Source organism: Ammospiza nelsoni, chromosome 1 (genome assembly GCF_027579445.1).
Source record: "Ammospiza nelsoni isolate bAmmNel1 chromosome 1, bAmmNel1.pri, whole genome shotgun sequence".
Taxonomy (NCBI): domain Eukaryota; kingdom Metazoa; phylum Chordata; class Aves; order Passeriformes; family Passerellidae; genus Ammospiza; species Ammospiza nelsoni.
This window is the reverse complement of record NC_080633.1, coordinates 102,705,671-102,728,850: the sequence shown is the minus strand read 5'-3', so window position 1 is coordinate 102,728,850 and position 23,180 is coordinate 102,705,671. Positions and strand designations below refer to the sequence as shown.

Genomic DNA, 23,180 nt, shown 5'->3' with positions numbered 1-23,180 from the left:
CATGGGATGGATTTGGGTGCAAACACGATTTAATGAATTTTTCTTCCCTTTTTCACATGTTTTCACCCATCTCCCTTGTGAACAGTTGTTCATCCCAGAAACAGAGATCACAATCTGCTCTGTCCTAATAATAGCAGTAGACACAACAGTGTGCTTCCTATTTGGAAAGCAAGTTAGGAACTTCGTCTATTTCACAGCATTATGTGATCACAGTAACTAAAATCTTCACTTTTCAAGGCAACCATACAGTTTAGCACACCTTTGTTGTGCTTTCTAGCTGAAGGAGCACAAAATTTGAGATTATGAGGAGCAAATTCATCTGAGCAGTCTTTGTTTCATTTGTTTCATGGTGCTTAAGGGGAACAAGCGTGTCATTAAAGGTAAATGGAACAAAAAGTGAATGGAACAAAAAGTGCCAGGAAATCATGGAACCTTTTCGTTTGAGTCATTATTTTCCACAAAATTTACTCAGCATTTGAGAAAAAACATTGTGTTAGCACTCTTGCATCACTGAGCACTTGCACAGGCACACTTTTTTTTTCCCTCTTTAACTCTGGTCAAGCTGCTTCACCAATTTAACCAAGACCAAGCCATGAAATGTGTCAACTGTGTGGTTTGTGCAGCTGTGTCTGTGAATTGTTTGCATACCTAACAGATACAGCTCAGAGGGTGGATAAGTGGAGATTTTGGAAAATAAGCTGCTGGTTGTTCTTCTATTGTAATATAATCTTGGTTTGGGGGGGGTGATTATCCTTGGCAGGAGGACAGTGCTGATTTGAAGTGCCAGCTCCAGTTTGCCAAAGAGGAGGCAGCGCTGATGCGTAAGAAGATGGCCAAACTGGGCAGGGAGAAGGACGAACTGGAGCAGGAGCTCCAGAAGTACAAGTCCATCTATGGAGATGTGGACAGTCCGCTGCCTACTGGGGAAGCAGGGGGCCCACCCAGCACCAGGGAGGCTGAGCTGAAGCTTCGTTTGAAGCTGGTGGAGGAGGAAGCCAACATACTGGGCAGAAAAATAGTGGAACTGGAGGTGGAGAACAGGGGGATTAAAGCTGAGATGGAGGATATGAGGTGCCAATACGAAAAAGAGTGTCTCAGCAGGGACCACATTTCAAGCATTCCTACCTCGCCCTACGGAGACTCTGTGGAGTCAGCCATAGAGCTACGCAGGCACCTGCAGTTTGTGGAAGAGGAAGCAGAGCTGCTGAGGAGGTCAATCTCTGAAATTGAGGATCACAACAAGCAGCTAACGAATGAGCTGAACAAATTCAAGTTTGAGCCGGGCCAAGAGCCAGGCTGGTTGGATGATGCAGCATCCAAGGGTGGTGGGACCTTGCAAGAGGAGCTGAAGTCGGCCAGGTCACAAATCAATGAGCTGAGCGGGAAAGTGATGAAGCTCCAGTATGAGAACAGGGTCCTGATGTCCAACGTCCAGCGTTACGATCTGGCCTCTCACCTGGGCCTGCGCACTTCCAGCCCCAGGGACAGCGACGCCGACAGCGATGCTGGGAAAAAAGAGAGTGACAGTGAAGATGGTCGTCCGCCACAGCCAAAGAGAGAGGGGCCCATTGGGGGCGAGAGTGACTCCGAAGAAGTGTATGAGAAGACGTCGGGTTTTGGGAGTGGGAAGCCATCAGAGGTCAGTGACCTGTGCTCCACCGAGCTCATGAGAGTGAAAGAGGACACCGAGTCATTAATTAACATCAAACGTGAGGCCGAGCGACTTGAGAGGACTGTGGAGCGCCTTATCACTGATACGGACAGCTTGATTTATGATGCAAAGGTGCACGTAACCAGCAGCCCATCCACAGAACAGGATTTCAGAAGTGGTGGGGAAAGGGGAGAAGATAAGCATGAACCAGAGCTTCTGGACACTGTCAACTCCAGGATGAAAGCTTTCCGGAAGGAGCTTCAGACCTTCCTGGAAAAGGTTGATCACATTGGAGAGGGCCTTAAGGAGCAGATGGAGGACCTCTCCCCTCTTCCCCACCTCACAGAGTCTTCCAGTTTCCTATCCACAATGACCTCCATGTCCCGAGACTCTCCCATTGGTAACCTGGGGAAGGAACTAATCACTGACTTCCAGGTAGGTCAGCCTCTTACTTGCCTTCATTCTCTTTATTGTTTCTCTTTCTTTCTGGCAATTGCTACCCTAGAGCTAATTTTCCTCACAGCTGCTTTGTTATGATTTCAGACCCGCAGTGTATTAAGTGTGTAATGTTAAACAAACACTTTATAGTTTTTTTTTCTTTTATTTATTTGCACAACTCCTTTGATTCAGAGGCGGTTCCTCGTGGCAAAAAGGCTAATCCATTGGTGTTAAAGAGATCTGTCTTGTTTTTGTCTGTAACATCAGTGTTTCCCCATGAAAAAAAGGAGATTAATTAAAAAAAAAAATCTGGTAAATGTAAATTAGAAGCCTTGCTAAGAAATGTGAGGAGGTCTTTATTATGCTCTCTTGTAAAAGGGTCAGGCATGTTCTCAAAAGCCTTGCCAAAAGAACCCAACCAAATGCAGTTTTCTAAGTGATGTGTTTTGAAAAGCCTGCTTACAGCTCACTCCCCTAAGCGAGCAGCGAGTGAGAAGCTCTGTAGCCAGCGAAGGACTGCCTTGCCTAAAGCGTTGCCCATGGGCGCATGTCTAAACTGCCACAACTGCCACACTGGATATGGCTTTTCTGCACCGCACAAGTAAGGAAGGAAGAGCCTTGTGTCCCATATCCTTCATGACTTGTATGCTTGCTGTTGGTTTGACTCATGCATCCTCATTGCATGCGCCTCATAACCAGTGTTTGCATTCTTTTTTCCTCTCTTTCTCTTTTTTGCTTTTCAGATGTTTCAGCCCATCATTTTGCTCATCCTCATTTTGGTTTTGTTCTCTTCACTTTCTTATGCCACTGTATTTAAGTTGTTTTTTCTGTTCACGCTTTTCTTTGTCTTGTAGTTTTTCAGTCGTCTACCTTACCCATTTTTGTTTTCTTTATTCCCTCCTGTCCTTTTGTTTTTTTGTTATAAACCGCCCATGCATCTAACAGTCCAAACTGAGGGATCAGATGGAGTGGCAGCTCAAACAAGATCGTGGAGAGGAGCAAGAGATTCGCCACCAGCGAGCCACCACCGACCCACACCGCAGAGCTGATGGAGACATTAAACTCTACAGGCCAGGAGACAAGGGCTGTTTCAGTCTAGAGGTCAGCAAAGCAGCCCAAATTACTCACTGCCTCCTGCTGCCTTAGCCAGGAGATGAGTAACAGAAGCCAGGGGTTGGGGGAGTAAATTAGACCAAACACAGCACCCCTGTTGTGAAATTTGTAATTTATCTCATTTGCCCTGCGCAGTTTCAGAGAAGCAAATTTGTCCCAACTTTCAAGCCATCACCCTGCTCCAAGTAGCTTTGCCAAGGGAGAAAGTAGAGCTCAGGGACCCTTTACAAGTGAGTAGAGAAATGAAAGGTCTCCAGAAGAGGTTGCAATCCCTGATATTTGATCATACTTCTAGGTTTTACCTTGTTGGATATTTTAAATCTGGAAAGTCTACAAATAGAGAATGCTTTGCATTTTGCCTGTCAGTAGATGCTGCTGTGCATGGTGATTCTCAACACCATGCAGGAATACAACACTATGCAGCTTCCAAAAAAAGCTTATTTAAAGCATAGGTCTCCATTTTTTGGGTTGTTGAGTACTTTTCCATTTGTCAAAAGCATCAATCAGTTTTTATTTTAATTTTCATTCATGCAGAGGCCATATCTGCCTCAGTAAACATCTCCTTAGCTGCTTTCTCATGAACACAGATTGTCTGGACCATGCCACTGGTCATGAAGAAAACAACTCTGAATCTGTCTCCATAAAGGTGGGCTTGGAGCAGGGAGAATCTTTTCTGCTGGCCACTGGGAAGCCAGTTCTTGAAACTGTGATGGTTAGAGTAGCTTCTAGTGAGGGATGAGTTTTAAAATGCTTTTAATTCTAAAATCACACGAAGGAGAGTCAATAGATCTGAAACCCTAACTCAGTCTGGAGAAAGGGAACTGCTGGCTAGGACAGCTGAGTTAGTGAGTGAGCAATTTCAAGGCATAGAAGGCAGGGGTAGGAAGACAAAAACTTCAGGGCAGCTGGTAGCCAAGCAGCATGATGATGTGAATATGAAAGGGAACGTGGCCCTTCATCTTAACACAGGTAATTCTTTGCTGGTTTTGTTTGGTTTGGTTTAAAATATCCTGACAGCACAGATCTTTGGCAGGATTAGAACAGTAAATTTGTTCAGCAGCGTCGCTTCAAATTTTCACCTGCAACAGTGATAGTAGACCACAGGAAGGATATCTGATAAATATAGAACACCATAAGCCTCTCACTGAAGGGTAAAGTAATTCTTCTTCAGCTGTGAAAGGGGCCAATGAGGTAGAGAAATCTTGCTGTTCAGCATGGATCCCTTTGCAATCAGAAATTGATATTGCTCAACAGTTATGGTAGATAGGGTTAGAAAATTACTTCAGCAATATTTCAATATTATAATATTTCTGTTTAAATTCTGTCATATTTATTGGTTGCCCCTTATCTTAGATCAGTGTTGTTATTATATTAAGGCCTGTATATGTATGCCCTCTGCTAGGATTAGGGATTTGGCTAATTTTGGCAGAATACCTTTTTTTTTCCCTCTCCCAGGATGGGATGAGGTATAAAATATGTACAGAAAACTGTACTTGAACAGAGAAGGGAAATTTTTCACACCATAGCCTGGCAAGGAGCAAACCAGTAATTATAATCAAAGGTAGAGAATAACCAGTTTAGCGCAAGATGTGCTCAAAATATGACCTAGGCTGGGGCTCAAAGAGTCTAACTTGAGAAAATGTGGAACACTAAAGTGTTTTTTACAGCCATGATCACTTAAGCAAAAAGAATATTACACTGCTTTATGCTCAAACTTTTCAGTGGGAAGGCAACGCACTGAAATCTTGAAATCTTAAAATCTCTAGTAGTCAAATGAAGAAGAAGATTTCTCAAAATAATTTTGGAAGGTATAATTTTATTATTTCATTATTCAATTTAATGTTATTATTCACTTTAAATATTTTAATTCATTTTAAATTGGTTTTTTAAAATTTCATACACTGCACTATCAAAAACTGTATTTTTTTGTTCCAGATGAATGAGCAGGAAAGAATACTGTTCAAATATCAAAGGTGTCTTTGTATTACCACAGAATTTTCAAACGGAGACTCAAATGCCCACAGTGGGTATGGCTATACATGAGTCTTTATCTGCTTTGACTTAAGAAGTGAAAATATATGCACTGGCCTTTCATTTCACTGAGGAAAATGTTTTCTTTTTATTCAAGCAAGCTCATTTGTCTAAATTTATTTTTTCCAAGCTGAATTTTAAATTAAAATTTTACAAGCAATGCCACACAGCTTCCATTTAGCTATTCCTTCTAGTTTTAAAAATGAGCACCATGGGAGCTTAATTGTTTTATTAAATACAATAAATGCAGACAGACTTGTGCTTGAAACTACCCTGTGGCCTAACTGTAAACATGTGCCGTTTTTTGGGCTTTGCACTTGAGTTGTTAGTGCAACAGGGTTATTAGAATGTATTTGCATGTTAAAGAGGTGGGTTAGAGTCCCAGTCCAAGGGAAATTATATCTTGAAATTGCCTTAAGAGCAGGGCTTTGTTTTCTTGCTGAAACAAGCCTTTCAGCTGCTGTTGTGAGAGGCTGGAGCCCATTGGGGTGGATTTTCAATCCATTATTCATGATTTTAGCAGAGCTCAGTTGTGGTGGGATGGGGAAATCATTCTTTACTATCCAAGGAAAAAGCAGGTGAACTAGTAAGAATTGCCCTGACTAAAACAGGAAAACTAAAACAGGTAACATGGAGCAAACATCTTAGGATGGAAACCTATGGGAAAAATGGTAAATAATTTTTCACCTGGTGATTTCTGCCAATGGAATATCTGTAAAGGAAAGGCAGTTTTCTCAAGCAATTGCTTCCTGTTTATTCAGAAGCAAGAAGACATTCAGACAAAGAAAAATTTCACTCTTTCAAATGACCAGATATGGCTTGGTACATTTGATATCTGATGCTCTAAATTGGAGCTATATCTCCTATTTCTCTTCCTTCAGAGGATCTCAGTCCTGCCTTTTCCTGAACAATTGTATATCAAAGGCAAAAGCAGTTTGCATTTCAAATTTTGATTGTTTTCATACATGGCTTTTAAAGACTTACACATTTAGTTCTGTGTAGAAAAATGCCATAAAATCTCTGACACTCATAGGTTATGGAAAAAGAACCACTGAAGGGAATTCATTTAAAAGGAGTGAATTGTCACCAGAGATTTAAAATAAAAGCAGATAGGCTGGAGAAGGTGAGAGCATGTCTTAAACAACATGTTTCCCACAAGGTCTAGTAATAAAATAGGAATAGCATATAAGCCACTTTTAATATGTTTATCCATTCTCCTTATTTCTCATGCCAATAAGGAATGTATAAGTCTAAGTTAATTACTGGGTTAAGTGTGGGCCAACCAGATACAGTGATGTGCAACGTAGGTAAGTCAATTTACCACCTGCTTTGAATTAAAACTTCTGTATGGATCCATTTTGGACGTATGAGGAGAATCTTGATCTATATTTTGACAGTTCTATTTTTTAACTGGTGCTGTTTCTGTGCAATTTTCATAACTCCATGTGAGTGTTTTTCAGCTGGATGGTTTTTGCAGCAGCTCCCAGCCATGTGCTGAAAATTTGCACTTGCATTTCTCTGGTTAAAGGTTTTGTTTTTGCAGAAAGGAAACAGTGAACGGTTTACACATTGTGACTTTTTTTCTTCTGGTAAAACAAACCAGCAACCAGAACCAAGAACCACACAGAAAGTTGCATGTCTTATATTCACTATTCCTCCCATGCAAAGCTGTGGGAAGAAGAAAGATAAACTGATGCTGTGATTATTCCTTCCCACCAAGATCAGGGGATGCAAGAATAATTTACTTTGATGTATTGTATTCTTTCTTACTATGTAAGATTCTTAGAGGTTGACAGTGTAATGGCTTAAAAGACCCTTTATGATGTAAATCTGGATATTTGAGTCCTAACCGAACTTGGTGAGACTTTGTGTACTATCCATACAATGAGATGGATTTTTAAAGACTTGGAATGAAGTGTTCTGTGTTTTCCCAAACTCAGAGGCTTTTCATGTAAGCACAGACAAACAACCACACAGCTGCCTATTCTACACTAGCAAATGAAATATATGTCGTCTATTTTTAAGGGGTGAGAAGAATAGTCCATCTTCAGAAGCAGCCTCTGTCAATTCAGTTAGATGTGAGTTGCATGTAAAAAGTATTACAAAAGGCACTGGAAATTCCTTTCTGACAAATGCAATAGCCAGCTCTCAATCTGTGAAAAAGTAGCAATTTCTAAACTGTGTGTTCAAACATAAGGTCCAAATATCAAAGCATTATAATGTAGCTTTAGAGGAGCAGCATAAAATATTCATCTTCTAACTTGCTTCAAATTGCGCGCAAATGCTGGAGAGCATCATTCTACCCTGCCTCCTCAGGCCTTATTTTGTTTGATCATTTCTGGGGGGGGGGGGGGGGGAAAGCTTAAGAGAAAGATTCCATGAAATTTCATGTTCATGGTTGTTGCATATAAATTGATTAAGTTTGCAGGTGAATTGAGGTTGCAATTAGCTATGGTAAAATGGAGAAAGCAGACAAATAAAAGCCAGCCATACCTTGTCTTGGATGGCAATCTTGTAAAAGCAAGTCATGGCAGATATGTGGGATTGTGTGAGCTGCAAAGTAACCTAAAAAGCTGTCAACACTCTGAGAGGGGGGAAAGGGGTCTGTGCAGTGGGGAAGCAGTGGTGAAGTCTCCAGGATGACTTTTCTCTGTGCATCCTCTTGAGGTAAAGGCATCAGCATGGATTAGCTTGTTCTGGAGTGATAACAGGTGAGATAAAAGGACTGAGCAGAAGGATTTGACAGTGCTGTCTGAGGGGGCAGGAGTGGCGGTGTGTCTGGTAATGCAATAACTGGGATACATGGGAAGCTGTGAGTTGGTGTTGGGCTATGGATGAAGGGCAGCTGTTTCTGTGGGGCTGTGGTAGAGTAGCACTAGCTCGTAGTTCCCGTGGTATTGTGTTTGTATGTCTTGTTGTAGTGAGTGTGTGTCTGTTCTGTGGTGTCAGCACACTGTGCAGTGGCCGTCGTGTTCGGGGTGTCTCCTGTTCCTCGTGTAGCACACTCCTTCATGAGAGCAAAGGAAGCAAAGAATGGAATGTAACAGGTTATCAACTGTTGTGTCCATTTTGTAGTAATGTTCCTTTAAAACAAAACAAAACCACAGTTGTGCCACAGACTACAGCCTGCTGGTTGTATGGTAGGGGACTGATTTCCACATATGAGCATCCAGACATCCATCAGAGCAGTATCAGGTACCTGAACTGCAAACACAAATATTCCATTTTACATTTATAAGTATTATTCTTTCATGATCCTAATAGATTGTTTTAGCAGCAATCTGTTAGGCACTTAAACAGCCTTACCTTCCATGATTTCAGCAGTGAAGCTATCCCAATGCCTCTGGTAGAAATTACATTATAAATTATTATAGACTGTGAAGAGTTCTCAGGTTGCATTGGAAAGGAAAAGGTGTGCAGCTCTTCATTCATGCACTAGCTGCTTTCCAACTCAAATTTACTTTAGGACTTACAAAAATATGTTGTCCTTAAAGAGACAAAGCAGTCATGATGGGATTTTGCCTTAGCATGCATTTAATACTGCATCTGCCTTCATGATATATTTCACTTCTTTTCAGTAATTCCAACAGTTCCCACATAATCCTAGCACTGAAGTTTCTTGAAATTTGGCTTTTCATGGGCTACATGTTTGTAAAAAAATTGCATGGGTTGATAATTTTGAATTCATAAAGGGAAGGAACGAATTTATTTTTTTAATTATACATGAATGAACTGATACATTGGTTTTTGTTTGGCATATTCCTAAGGAAGCCTGATCAGAATAAAATAATGCAGAAATTCCTGATGAAAGTAATTTTTCCTTTATTGCATGAGAAAATTAAATAAAGAATTTACAAATGATTGTGCAAAACTGACAAATCCCATCACAAGCAGTTCTTTTCAAATCCAGATTTTGACCTTATGCACTACAAAATGTCTGCAGATACATTACAGAGACAGATGAAATTGATAAGGCAGATAATGTTCTCTTAGTCACTTTATGTGTACCTTTCAGAGGGATGGAAGTGTCTTTTCCTCAGGTACAAAACAGACATGCACAAGTCAATAAATGACTCAAGTAAAGAAGGAACTGATAGGGCCCAGAAAGTCTGTGTAGGTCCGCTTTGGTTTCCAGCAGAGTGTGGTCCTGCAGGTAGTGTTTGGGATACTTCCATTTGCCTTATCTCATTTTTCCCTAGCAGAGGGGTGACGAGTGTCTGTTCCAGGGAGAACTACATTTTGAATAACCAAAATCTTCCAACAAGGGCAGTGTGGCCTGAACAGCAGCAGCTGCTGGCTTTGCTGTGGGAGGTGGGAGGAGTGGCGAGGAGATGGATGCAGGGGCTGGGGAAATGGCAATGCAGCCCAGGAGAGCAGTCCCACGACCTTTGTTGTGTCCTTGCAGCTGCTGAGGCTGGAGCACGCAGGACATGGGCCAGCTGTGAACTTGGGATTGCACTTTGAAGCCTGAAGCAACCCTGTCATGAAGTACAATTTTGCTCTGGGAAGTGGGAGTTTGGTGCTGTGGTGCTTTCTGTGGTCACACACGTGAAGAGGATGGCATCCAGCCGAGCATCACATTTGTACAGATAAATCAGCTTTGGCACCAATGTGAGAGACACAAAGTGAAGGGCACAGAAAGTTCTGATCAGAAATATAAGTGCCACAAGATTAATTACTGTAGTATAAATAATGAGATCTGACTCTGCCTTCTTGGGTCTTTATTTTTGAGTTAAGTAACTTTCAGGAGTAAAGCTGATGGGATGCCAAACTTAATGAGAACATAAAATTGAAGAGATTAAGATTAAAACAGTATTGGACCTGAAAGAAGGGATACCTAATTATTTTGGTCAGATCTCAGGCTCACACAGCTTATCACTGTGACATTTTTGTTGTAATTATTTTGACTGGAAATCACAGAGTGAATTTGACTTGTGCAAAGAACTGTCTTGTATCTGAAGAAAGGGATCTTATGTATACTTGGTTTAATAAATGCTATCGCATTTACTGCCCTATCAAAACTGTTGCAAATGAATAAATAGTTAGGTTCAACATGCAAGCATTAGATTAATCTTGTGCAGAGGTGTTACAATTTTACATCTTTGATTATGATGAAAAAATGCACCACCAAATACATAATCCTGCAAACAGGAGTTTCAGCTATCAAGTCCAAATCCAGAGCAGAGGCCTGAAGAGAATATCCAGTATGTAACATCAGCATTCCAGCTTTAGTTTCCAGAAGAAGCCACACAGGAAATTCCCACACAGATTTAGGACATTGTTATTTATTTGCACACTGTGCTTTGGTTTTAACTATTGATAATCTTGAGTTGTGCAGATGTCTGTCCCATGGCTCTTTTCTTTTTCATTTTTATTTTACACCCCTGAGACACATTATCTGCTAAACCTTTCCCTTTGTCCTGCTGATCAGCTCAGGGATTCCCATGTTTTACCTGTACAGAATGTATCGATACAGGAGCTTCAGGCTCAGCTTGAGCAGGAGACAAGACTTCACCGAGAGGAGCAAGAAAAGTTTTCAGAAAGGATCATCCAGGTAAATACCAAACCCACCTGCCGGGAGAGACGCATGACCATGATGTGTGACGTGAGCCTTGTTTGTCAGGACTGTGGGAACATGGCTGTGCCTGTGCGACCTCCTCTGAGTAAATGAAGAATCTGGAATCTGGGTAAATCTAAACTCAAGCCCATTTTGCCACTGTGAATCTGGCTTCTCTGCTTGGTGGACAGAATTTTTGTCCTCCCCTCTGCAGAGGAAATCATGGTAGAGACGTGGAATACTGCATGGAGAGTTCTGTCACCCTTCAGCTCTCTGTGAGCTGGGCAAGCAAGTGTTGGATCCCTGGGAGCTCAGTTTGGCTCCGTACCTTATCCTGACTCCTCCTGGCTGAGGTAAAATCCAGCACTTTTCTGAAGTCAGAGGAGATGCTATGTGCACATAGCTGAGAAACAAATCAGGGCATTCATTCTTGTATTTCTCAGTACTCAGTACTTCCAATCTTCTTATTAATAGCTGGTGAATAAATCATATTTTTTTACATGAGCTCTCCCTGCTCTTTTGAAGGCCGGAACAGATTAGTCAATCGTTTTCTGATCTCTAGCTCCTAGGGCAAAAAAAATCTGCTGCTAATTTCTGCAGGCTGTTTGGCTCTTAACTCAAGTTTTCTTCTTAAATTTACTTCATGGACTAAATTCAGCATAATTGTTGCATACTGTAAAGAATTTTTTCCGTGTGCCAACTAATCTCTTTATGCCCAAGTGGTATCTCTCTTTTTTCCATAACTAGCTTTAATTTCCAGTTGATCTCCACAGGAGCTTTCCACTGGAGTTCTTAAAGGCAACCAGTCAATTGATTTCCTTCCTAGTTGCCTCAGCTGTTAAAACTTTTTGGAAGCTATGCCTGTCTCTTAAAGTTCATTTCTTTTGCAATTGCTATCCATTGAAAAAGCATAGCACTCTATGAATCTACCTCCACTAGGGTCTTCTGCAAGAATTCATGACCACAGGGGTTTGAAATATAACAGCTTGTCAAAATGATGAAAAACACACCAAAATCAAAGTTAGCTGTTCATGTTGATGGCCAGCAGAAATAGAAGAATAAAAGCATCTTCTGGATTCTTCATTTTTTTTTCCAGATTATGCCTGTTCTGTTGATAATGTTCCTTTTTTTATCACTTTCCAGGATTTCTGGTGGAAATTACTCAGATTTTTGCTGTATTTAACCATAACTTTATTTGGTGAAAGAATGGTCATCAACACCAAATGTACATCTTTCTTTCTGTAAAAAAAAAAATTAAAATCAGCTCTTCTTTTACTTTTTCATTTTTAGGAATGTTTAATGGAATCAAATTGATGTGTGCTAGCAGTGTATAATCTCCATGAGTGTTATTAGGAGTAGTGTGTAAGTTTTTTTGGGCCATTATGGCTAATTTTGTTCAAGACTGCCTTTAAACTTCATTTTAAGGTACACATTTAAGCTAGCCACTACTGTAAATAATTTCAATTTAATCAGGAACTTTTTAAGGCATAGTAGCATAGACACTAAAAATTTGCATTATGCTGGAGCACATCATTCAGAAGGCAGGCAAGTCCTTAGGAAACTATCTCATATGGACTGGTAGCCTATTTCAGAAGCATCTCGAAGTTGCCATGAAAATCAAACATGTATTTCTCAGCGGTATTTATTGCTAGGGAGTCCTAATCCCTGAAATATTCTTTATTCTTATGTGAGCATTGTTTGTCGCAGGGCGTGTTCCAGTGGTTTGGATTGTTGTGGTCATAAGTGTACTGTGGCTTTTATAGATTTTATCTATGGAGCTGGTTGGGAAAAGGAGGGGCTGTTGTTCTGCAGAATGGAAAACAGAAACTGGCATCTGTAAACAGTGACTCTGTACTCATTTTCCATCTGCATTTTCTTCATCTATGAAGAAGCCACAGCTTGGTTGAAGTGAAACACTTTCTCATCTATGCACAATATGAGATATTGTGCAACTAACTTGTACAAGTTCTGTTGGGTGCAAGTCATGCCATGGTTTGATTTTTTAATATATTGAGGGAAGGTCACATTTAAAGAATGACGTTTCAGGTGGCCTTGCATTGAAACAGGTGTAGTTATACATGTCCTCTAAAAAATGAGCTTTTCTCGGTGATTTTAGTACACTAAGGCTGAGACATGTCAAATGCTGGGTTGCAGTCTGTTCCTGTGTCTTCAGTTCCTGCTTGTGTCCCAGATAAAGTCATACCAGAATGAGAGACTGTTTACTGTGGTATCATTCAGATGCCTTCAAGTATGAACTGCAAGAAGTGAGGGACCAGTAGTGGTATCTGAGGTACTGGAGCTGTTTTCTTCAGAAGTGTTGCCCTTCCAGAGGCAGAGGGAGACTTAGCAACTGTGGACAGATTGAACCTGTGCCTGTGGGGGGAAGTTGCAAGGCAAATATTCTGGGTTTTCTGAAGGGCAGCTGTGGTCCCACCTTGTACAAATGGCTGCAAATGCATTTAATAGGTGTGATATGTGCAGCAGTGTGGGCTGGTGCCTCTGCTGGGAACCTACTGCAGAGATACAATCAAGAGAGGGAGGAAAATGTGAGTGGTGTAAAATGTTTAACCAGCTTCAGAGCTCTTGTGCATCTTTGAAGTAAATATCCACTTCCACAGCAGGTTACTTTCATATGGTTATCTAAGAAAAGCTTATCAACTGCTATCCTCTAATTTCCTCAGCAGTCACAACTGCTGAAGAACTTATTGAGCCAAACTCAATAGCTGCTCACTACTGGTGAAAATTAGAGATTTCAGTTTGTTTCACCCAGTGAAGAACAGCTCCTGGAGACTGCCCCAGGACACCACTCTGTTGACATGTTGCCTGTTATTCCATTAAAGCTGGAGGAGGAGCATCTGCAGACCCTGCGGAGAAAAGACTTGGAAGTGCAGAGCTTGACTTTGCAGAACAAACTGGAGGAGAAGACCTGGAGTCAGGAGAAGAATCTGCTGCAGCAGGAACTCAGGCATTTCAAGCAGGACACCTTTCTCCTGTACGTCAAACTGAAGTGGCTGCTGAAACACTGGCGGCAAGGCAAGCGAATGGAGGAGGAAGGGGAGGACACATTAGAGGTAAATGTCCCACCTTAATAACCCAGATGAGAACTGGGACCTCCCTTCTTCAAGTGTAGACTTGAAATGTGATGGGGCACCAGCAGCCTTCAAATTGCACATACGTTGGAAGGGGATTCAAATTAAACATGAAGCTGGTGTTGGCTTGTGCTGAGCTATACTCTGCATGATATGTTACAGATCACCCATCTTTAAAGCAAAACCCTTAACTAGTACAAACAGCTGGTCCTAAAATACTCTCACAGAGTAAATGAAAAATTAATTAGGTCTCAAAGATATGACTCCTGAGTAATTTTTTGAAAGAAAAAAAGCACATTAGCAAGGTGAGGGAGTCAAATCTGTTTAGATGAATGAGTGCTGTTGTTTTTCTCATCCTGTGCGCAGTGTGTTCTTTACAAAGCCTTCAGCAACACAGATGGAGGGAAGCTCTGTTTCTGTGTTGGCAGTAGAATTATACAGCTTCATGTGGGAACTTAGAGTGAATCATCCTTATTTGTTCCCCTTCTCCACACACACGTCTGTCGCCGTCAGCAGCAGTACATCGGTCGTCATCATGGTGCATTTCTAAGTAGAGGCTAAATCAAGATCAGGAATTTCAGAAGTACATAACAACCTGGAATCCCCAAGCTGACACATCTCAGCAGGGGTGTGGTTGCCAGCCAACACGCACTGTGAAGGAAGTGTTGAGTTGCACACCCAGGATTACCATTTGCTTCTTAGCTAAAGGAAAAAAAAAAAATGTTTTCCAATTCTGTCATTTTCACTAAATTCTTGAGAACAATAGATTTGTTTTGCAGGTTCATGCAATTCTGAAGCCATTTGGTAAGCATCAAAGTAATTTTTCTCAATATTTCTGGTCCTTTTATATGTAGTGTTTTTCAAGGTTTGCTGCATTTGGCAGTACAAGTAATCTTTCAGGTCTGGTTGGAGTGTGCCTAAGCTGAATACTCCAATGTTTTGTATTCTTAGATAAATGGTTGATGAACATCTTTAGATTCATCTGCTGTGGTAATATGAGTCAGAAACAAGAGATGAGTATCTATTTAAAAATAATTTGCTTCTACTTTACTTCAGCTGTGTTAATTTGCTTCTGTGTAAATTAGCTCATCTTCTAATACCTAAAAGCTTTCATTTATTGACTGTTTGGATTTTTTGACTGGTTAATTTATTACCAGCCCAGCTTTAGTCATTATTGGAGTCGTGTTTTGCTCACACTTTACAGAAAATGAAGTGATAGATTTGGATACTTCCTAATCTCCATTACTTCATCACACAATGCACCAGTGTCTTGTATAGTTCTTGATTAGTGTGTGATGGATTATATCCATCATGTGACATTAGACCCATCCCAGCTGCATCAACCCCTGGTGTTGCAGGCCTGCATAGTGGTGTGTTCACATACTCAGTAGGTGGTGTATCACCCAAAGATCCGTGCTGTGGCCTGAGTTGAGGTCAATACATGCCACCACAGAGATGCAGTCCCTTCCCTTAGTCCTTCAGTGGATTTCTGGTCCCAGAGGTAAATGGGAAAATCGTGTTCCAGCGTTCCTGCATTCCTGTGTTCCTGCATTCCTGTGTTCTTGCATTCTAGATCGAGCACCCTGAGCCCCTCCCAGACTTCAGCATTCAGCCTGAGCAGAAGGCAAATGATGCAGAGCGAGAGGAGGAGGAAGAGGATGTTGTGTTTGCTCTGGCAGATTTCTCCCAGCATCCCACCACGGAGAGCACTGATCATGGACCACAGCTGCAGACTGCAGAGTTACTGCAGCAGCAGAAGCAGGTACTACACCATTTGTATATCTTGCCCTGGGAATGGAAACTGTGGGTTTTTCAAGAGAGTTCTGTGCTGCTGTATTAAATCACCTAGAATCATACTTGTGTAAATACTTCTAGCTACACAGCAATTACAGTAGATTTCATCCATTATGTTTATATTTAAATTTAATCACGAGCCACGTGATTACTGTTCTTCTGTTGACAGATGCTATCAGTGAAAAATCCTATTTCCTCTTGTGGCTGCTTGCCCAGAAACATCTATCAGTATGTGATGGTTTGCAGAATTTACAGGCTCCTCTTGTCTGAGCACATCTATTGTACTCTACTGTCAAGCTTTTAGCAAGAACATGTGATTTTGTTTCCTTTAAATAATTTAAGAAACTAGCACATGTATTTAATGTTTCCCTTAGAGATGATGGGAAAACAGTGTAAGAGTTCCTTCCTGTCACTGGGCTTGTTTTTAAAAGCCTGAAATCAAATCATATTAACATATTTTCCTTGGCATCTCCTGTACCCTGACTGTGTGTCAGAGCACTGCCATATATCCTAGCTTTTTCCTTTGTACATTTAATATACTAACTATCCTAATCTATTTGTACTAACTGTCCTAATCTATTTGTAACAATACAAATAGAAAAAGAAGACAGATTTATTATATTTTTTTAAATGAAAACCATTCGTATGAGACCATCCCATTACATGGATTTATTTGCAATCATAAATAGAATGGAGCAAGAATTCTATGTGAAAAACAAATTCGGGGGTAAAAGAATCTTCAGTCTTCTGATATCCCTTCTTTATCCAAGCCTTTGACTTGGGAGCCTGCTCCTCAGTGACAGCTCTGAGGCAAACATGTGCTCCCTATGATCACAATACTCGGCTGGAGCCACTGCAGGCCTGGGGATTGTGTCTCTTTGCCTCTGAGCTCTTCACCTTGAATTCCCCAGACCCTCATGACTATGAACAACCTGTTTTCTGACTGCCTATGTGTCACAGCAGGCAACAGAAAGTCTCTATCCTATAAAAAGGATATTCTCCAACTATTCTTTTCTGTGAAGAGTGCTACCAAGTTAGTATTCATTTGATTGGTTTGGCATTTTCTACCTTGCTGGTCACGCAGACCCACCACTGTCTTCCTCTCAGCAAACTCTTTGCTGGTTAAAGACTGTAGAAGGCCATGCAAGAGATGCTCAGGATCACATCATCTGATTGCATTCCATCTGCTGGACTGCTTTATTCTGGAATTAGTAAAATAAATATATACCAAAATGTTGTTTCTTTACAAACTCCATCATGTACTAACTTTCCACATAGGACTCTTAAAATAACCAAGAACATTCAAATGAACAATTCAATGATTATTCTTTGAAATAATCATTGCTTAGACATTAATCTCAGTTAAGGTGGCAGAAATGGGCAGTAAATTGATTATAATTCATTTTTATATACATCACAGCAGTTCCAGCTAATCTTGCTTGAAGAATAGATCTATAGGAACTGACCACTTGGTACTCCCCATGATGATAAATAGTGCTTGATATCCAAATGAACTTGTCAGGATAGAACAGATTCCTTGCTTCCCAACCAGAAAAAAGTGTTATTTCAACACTGCAAGAATAAGTTTGTAAATATTTCTCATTTTAAGCACTATAATTTGCTCTGCTTGCACACACTATGGCATCTTCTCACAAGTACGGCTGTGCTGAAAAGCACACTGAGTTTTGAGGGGTTTTCTGCAGGTTCCTTAAGTCCATAACCAGAAAAAACACTGTTTATACAGGGAATTTGGAATGATTGGTGCAGCTGAAAGTCTCCAAGGTTTGCACCTTTCCAGAAGAACCCAAAGCTGCTGGATCTGCCTGACAAGCTCCAAGATGAAATGCATCAGCACTTACTTCACATCAAGAATGAAACTTTTAGCTAGTCTAGGAGTGGCTGAGATAACTAGGTCAGAAAAAAGAAAGGGCTTACAGTAACCTGAGGTTACCCATATTTATTTTTAACATTTAATGTTAATATTTAATGGCTTGTGTTTTCAGACTGCACTCTTGCTGCTGACTTTTTTACCCTGCCTAGAAAGTGGAATTGTTTTGAGAAAAAATATAAACCCAAAGGACATAATCTCAACATGTAACTTTTAATTTTATATTGCTATGATTTGAGATACTCAGCTGGTTGAAAAAAGTCTGGCTTGTCTGGGATTTTTATTTGGACACTGTGGAGAGATATAGGCAAGGCGGAGTGGAAAGGGAAGGAAAAAGGTAAGCTGCTAAGAGGCAGAGTAGATCTGAGAGGGGTCAGTTCATCTTTTCCTGTATGACATTGTCCCTTGGCTGGTAGCTGGGGGACACAGCAGGAAGTGCCAGGCAAGGTTAAGAGCCAGGCTGGAAGTTTGTTTGTATTTAAGAGATAATCAAGCAAGTTGGACAGCAGAGGAGAACAGCCTGTGGATAAAGGAAGAGCTTTGTTTCAGTTGAGTATGAAGGGTGCTATGCCTGTTAGATGGTGTAAGATAAGGGAATAAGGAGTAGAGAGTTTATCTGTGGTCCAGTGGAAAAAGCATTAAAAAACAATACAGTAGTGTTGCTGGGAGGAGTGTCAAGAAAATCCCCAATAAATCTCTTTTTTTTCATACAATGTTTGTTTTCAAAGCTTAGCTGAGAGAAAAGCCAAAGGAACAGTCATTAAGGCCTGAATATACTGAAATGGGTTGCACCAAGAGTCAGCTTATCTTTTGCCTAGATCTGTGATTAGACAGAAAAAATACACGGTTCTGGTTTGCTGTTTAGGCTCCTGACCTTGTGTTTTTAATTGACTGCTCTACTAAACTGGTTGTAATACCAGCCTGTGGCTGAAGTCTTCAGTGAAATTCTCAAGGGAAATTCTCAGAGAAAAATGAATTGTGATTGAAAGCACAACCAAACTGCTCTTGTCCAAAACTTTTCTAGAGCTGGATGCTCCTGTTTCTGTGGTTGACTCAATTTAGTAAATGCTCCAGTATTCTGGAATTTAACTGGAGTTTGCTGCATAAAAGTTTTGTTTGTTGTCAGCTGTTTTTTCTATAAATCCAGAGCTATGGATACAAGTCTTTAAACTTCTGTAAAGCCTTTTTAATTATCTTGTTTTAGCCTTTGTAATTATCTTGTCTTAGATCAGCTGTGAATCAGTGAGATTCCTCTAAGCTTTAAATTTTAGAAACAGCTGAGGAGCTAAAGAGTCATCTCCTCGCATGGAAGACTGTTCAGAGAATCACAGCCATGCCAAATTTCTGCTGTGCAACATGCCTGAAGGGGAAGACTATAATAATACTTGTTGAGTGTTTACAGGACTTAGTCTTATGAATAAGCTGTTTTGTCAACAAAATCTAAAGCATGGCTAGATGTAAACATTGTATTTCAGAGTGCACTTTGTTCAAAAGTACTTTCTCTGCTCTCCAAAATCACTCCAGTTTGGCAAAAGAGAAAAAAATAATTTCACAGACTTCTCCAGCTTCAGACTATAAATACAGAGTCATGCAGAAGAGACTTCTCTGCAGGAGTACAAAGTATGTAACCAAAATTGGATTTATATTGGCAAGGTAATTAAAATCCCAGCAAGCCAGGGGGCACCTGAGGTACTTATCTCATCACAGTGACATTGATGTAATGCCCCTAGAAATAAGAAATGCCCTCAACACAATAGGCTACAAACCTGCAATGAGGCTCTTTTGTCTCCTTTATGAACTAGTTCATATCTTCTTTCTTTGCAAACCAATTTTTATAGGATATAAAATTATCAGATGCATGCACAGGAATGAGAGCTGTAACTTGCTTTGGTGTCATTAGGTTTTGCTTTTCTTCTGCCTCACTTCTCTTGTGGAGCCTTTTGACTGCTTTGCCAGAGAAAGGTTTGTATAGCACACCAGAAAACACATAACATGGCTCTTGAATGAAAGCACTTCCCAGACATTTGGAGTCAGGGTTTCCAAAGAGGATGAGACCAGATTTTGATGCCTCCAATACCCAGCAGCTCCTGTTGTGGCATTAAGGGCAAAACTTCAAAGGAATTCTTATTCTGATTATTACACAAGGGGCTTGAAATGTTTGGAGAATTTAGCCTTAATTAGGTGGTAGAATAAAAATGCATAGCGGAAACATAAAATCTCATTGCATATTGAATAGTAGGTGATCTTATATGCATGATGGAGACTGCTACTGGATAGCAGGAAACTGCTAATTGGCATTAAATGTTAATGGAATTAATTCTGATTCTGTGGGTATGTTTCTTGCAAAACCCCATCTTGTACAGCATCACTTTTCATTAGCCCAGATAGGTCAGTCAGTGAGCACCTGCAGTCATTTCCCTACATCTAGCATACTTTTGCTGATGGATCAAATGGCTTGGAAAAAGTAGACCATGTTTGTTTGTTTTTTAAAGAAAAAAGGCACCTTGGCATGTATAATTAGTGAATACAAAAATGGATGAGGTGGGTTCAGTGATGCCAAAAATCTGATGAGCATATGAAGTCAGCTTAGTTGTCTGCATAAAATTTGGTAAGTATTGCCATTGAAAATGGCACATGACAATTATTTAGATTTTTGCATACTTCTGTTTACTTGACTTGTCTTCAAAGAAGCCTCCATGTAATTACTTCATGAAATACCAAATAAGAGGGAATGCAGGAAGCCTTCACTTTTAAAACAAATATAAAAAAAAATGATTAGACTATCATGCAAGGATGGAGACAACTAATTTGAGTTAAGCCTTCCCAATGGAGTTAACACATTCCTGAGAACCAGGTAATTAAATGCTGAATTTTTTGAGTAAGCTTTCCAATTATTCTGCCCCTTGCTGTGTCTGCTAGTCAAGTATAATTTTCATAAAAGTGTTTTCTAGTCAGGATAACTTGTCAGATATAATCTCTGGTTACTCCCTGGTATCTGAGACACTCATTGGGAATATTTGATTTAAATTTTGGACAAATGAATCATATATTTCTGTTTTCTGATTCAATGACTGCAAAAAAAGAATTGTGGGGAACATTTTCTTTTACAAATCCAGAATGAATATTTAGAAAATGTGTTTTGATATTTAACATAAAAATGGCAGATTTTGCACGTGATCAGAGAATGTGCAGAAGGTAAATGCCAAAATTAAGGAAAAAAAAAAAGATTTGAGTAAGAATATGTGATGTCAGCTCTGGGCTAGACTTTCAGCTTAGCTCCACTCTTGGCTTCTGGCTACCACAAGAGCTCTGACAATATTTTCAGCATGGCCATGACACTCTCAACAGAACATGAATGGGGCTTTGATCCTCTCTGAAAGAGGAAAAGTGGCCTCCCTGGCCTTCAAGCCTGTGGTACCCAGAAGGTGCTGCTGCAAAGCTGACCTGGGTGCAGCTGCCTGGTGTGGAGCAGGAATATAAAGTACAGACTACTAAACACCTTAGCTGAGATACTCAGCTCAAAGCCTCACTGTATTTCTCTAATCAGCTTTATCTGATAATACAAAAACATTGAAAAGTTATCCCCTTTCTTTTTATGCAGTATACAAATATTTGGCATTTGATACAGCGCAACAACTGTATGTGTGAGACAGACATGTAACTATCCAACAAACCTCAGGAATGATACTTCGGCTTTGGTTTACAGTATTAAAAAAAAAGTTATTAATGTTGTCCTCAGTCCAGAAAGATGCTTAGTGCCTTTTTCAGAGTAACTTAAGTACTTTTGGCTTTCAGGAAGCATCAGCACTAGGCCTAACGAGAAGAGAATCACAGAATCATTTAGGTTGGAAAAGATCACCAAGTCCAACTGTAAACATAATACTGCCAATTCCACTACTAAACCACATCCCAAAATGTCACATCCACACATCTTTTAAATACCTCCAGGGATGGTGACTCAACCACTTCCTGAGCAGCCTGTTGACAGAGAAGACATTGCTATTTTTAGTTTTCTCATGCAAAAGTTAGCCCAGGCACTTTCTCTCCCATGCAGTGGACGCACAGTCATTTTTCATCCTAAAAAAATGAAGCTGGGGATTAAAGCCAGCGTGCAATGACAGCATTTTGTCTGCTTTGTTGTGGCAGGCGAGTGAAAACCGGAAGCTGCTGAACGCTCTGAAGGGTTTGCTGGATGAGTTCCGCTCGGAGCTGCGGGACGAGGAGCGGGAGCGCCAGGGCCTCCAGCAGCAGTACGCCCTGCACAAGGCAGCCTGGGAGGTGGAAACCACTGAGCTCAAGTGCCGCCTCCAACAGGTAACGTGCCCTGAGTCCAACACCTGGAAAGGACAGCTGAGGCGCTTAATGAAACAGGAAATTTACTCTGGCAATGTTCCTCACTCAGGCCTCACTGAATCTGGTGGTGTTCCCAGGTGTCCCAGGGTGAGGGAAGAGATGAGAATCTGGAATCCATGCTTCAGAAGGCTGATTTATTATTTTATGATATATATTATTGTGACCTTGTTCACAGGGGTCTTAGGTTGAGGGAAGAGATGAGGATTTGACTCTATGTTTCAGAAGGCTTGATTTATTATTTTATGATATATATTATATTAAAAATATACTAAAAGAATAGAAGAAAAGATTTCATCAAAAAGCTAACTAAGAATAGAATAGAAAGGAATGATAACAAAGGTTTGTGTCTTGGACTCTCTGTCCAAGCTAGCTGGGCTGTGATTGGCCATTAATTAGAAAACAACCAACATGGGCCAATCAAAGGTCCACCTGTTGCATTCCACAGCAGCAGATAATCAATGTTTACATTTTGTTCCAGAGGCCTCTCAGCTTCTCAAGAAGAAAAATCTTAAATAAAGGACTTTTCATAAAAATGTCTGCGACATATTATATTAAAAAAAATGATATATTAAAACTATACTAAAATAATAGAAGAAAGGATTTCATCCGAAGGCTAGCAAGGAAAGGAATAGAATGATAATAAAATCTTGTGACTGCCCAGAGAGTCTGAGACAGTCAGACTGTGATTGGCCATTAATTAAAAACAACCAACATGGACCAATCAAAGATGCACCTGTTGCATTCCACAGCAGCAGATAATTATTGTTTTTCTTTTCCTCTGAGGCTTCTCAGCTTCTCAGGAGAAAAATCCGGACAAAGGGATTTTTCAGAAAATATCATGGCGACAATTTACGACAAACTGAAAAGAGACTTTAGTCATGCATTTTATCCTGGTGTCCAGCCCTCACCTGAAGGCTGATCAAAACTTTGCCACTTGAGTTGCCTCTTGGATTTCCAGTTGTCCCAGTACAAGGACCCATGCAGTGGGCACTGCGTGATGTGGGTGAGAACAAAGGAACCAAACCTCTTGCTGTATTTTCTCAGCAGAGCTGGGTGGTGATGTATCAGCTGTGGTAATGAGAGATGTGGGTGTCTGTATTTATTGAAGAGAAAAATGTCTTGTGCTTGGCATGCTCACAATTAGTTCATCACTGTGCCTTGGTGTGTTAACAGCTGCAGTATTTGATTTATAGCAGAGAAAAGAGTGATTAAACAACACTGAAGTGATAGATCAATATATTGATATTAAACCAGCCATTCAAAGCT

The 23,180-nt window shown here is 40.5% G+C and overlaps 1 protein-coding gene across 10 annotated transcripts in view; it reads left to right on the top strand.

Annotated features, from left to right (window-relative positions):
* The window catches only part of MTCL1 (microtubule crosslinking factor 1), a 102,758-nt gene that overhangs the window by 59,010 nt on the left and 20,568 nt on the right, over nt 1–23,180 (top strand). For 7 of the 10 annotated variants that reach the window (XM_059466674.1, XM_059466686.1, XM_059466627.1 and 4 more), the window contains 6 exons: nt 761–2,086; nt 3,035–3,190; nt 10,695–10,787; nt 13,631–13,861; nt 15,453–15,641; nt 21,708–21,875. In XM_059466674.1, coding sequence (XP_059322657.1) covers nt 761–2,086; nt 3,035–3,190; nt 10,695–10,787; nt 13,631–13,861; nt 15,453–15,641; nt 21,708–21,875 — 2,163 coding nt within the window. The remainder of the gene's footprint in view (nt 1–760; nt 2,087–3,034; nt 3,191–10,694; nt 10,788–13,630; nt 13,862–15,452; nt 15,642–21,707; nt 21,876–23,180) is intronic. The other 3 variants (XM_059466694.1, XM_059466681.1, XM_059466656.1) reach the window with 1 other exon arrangement.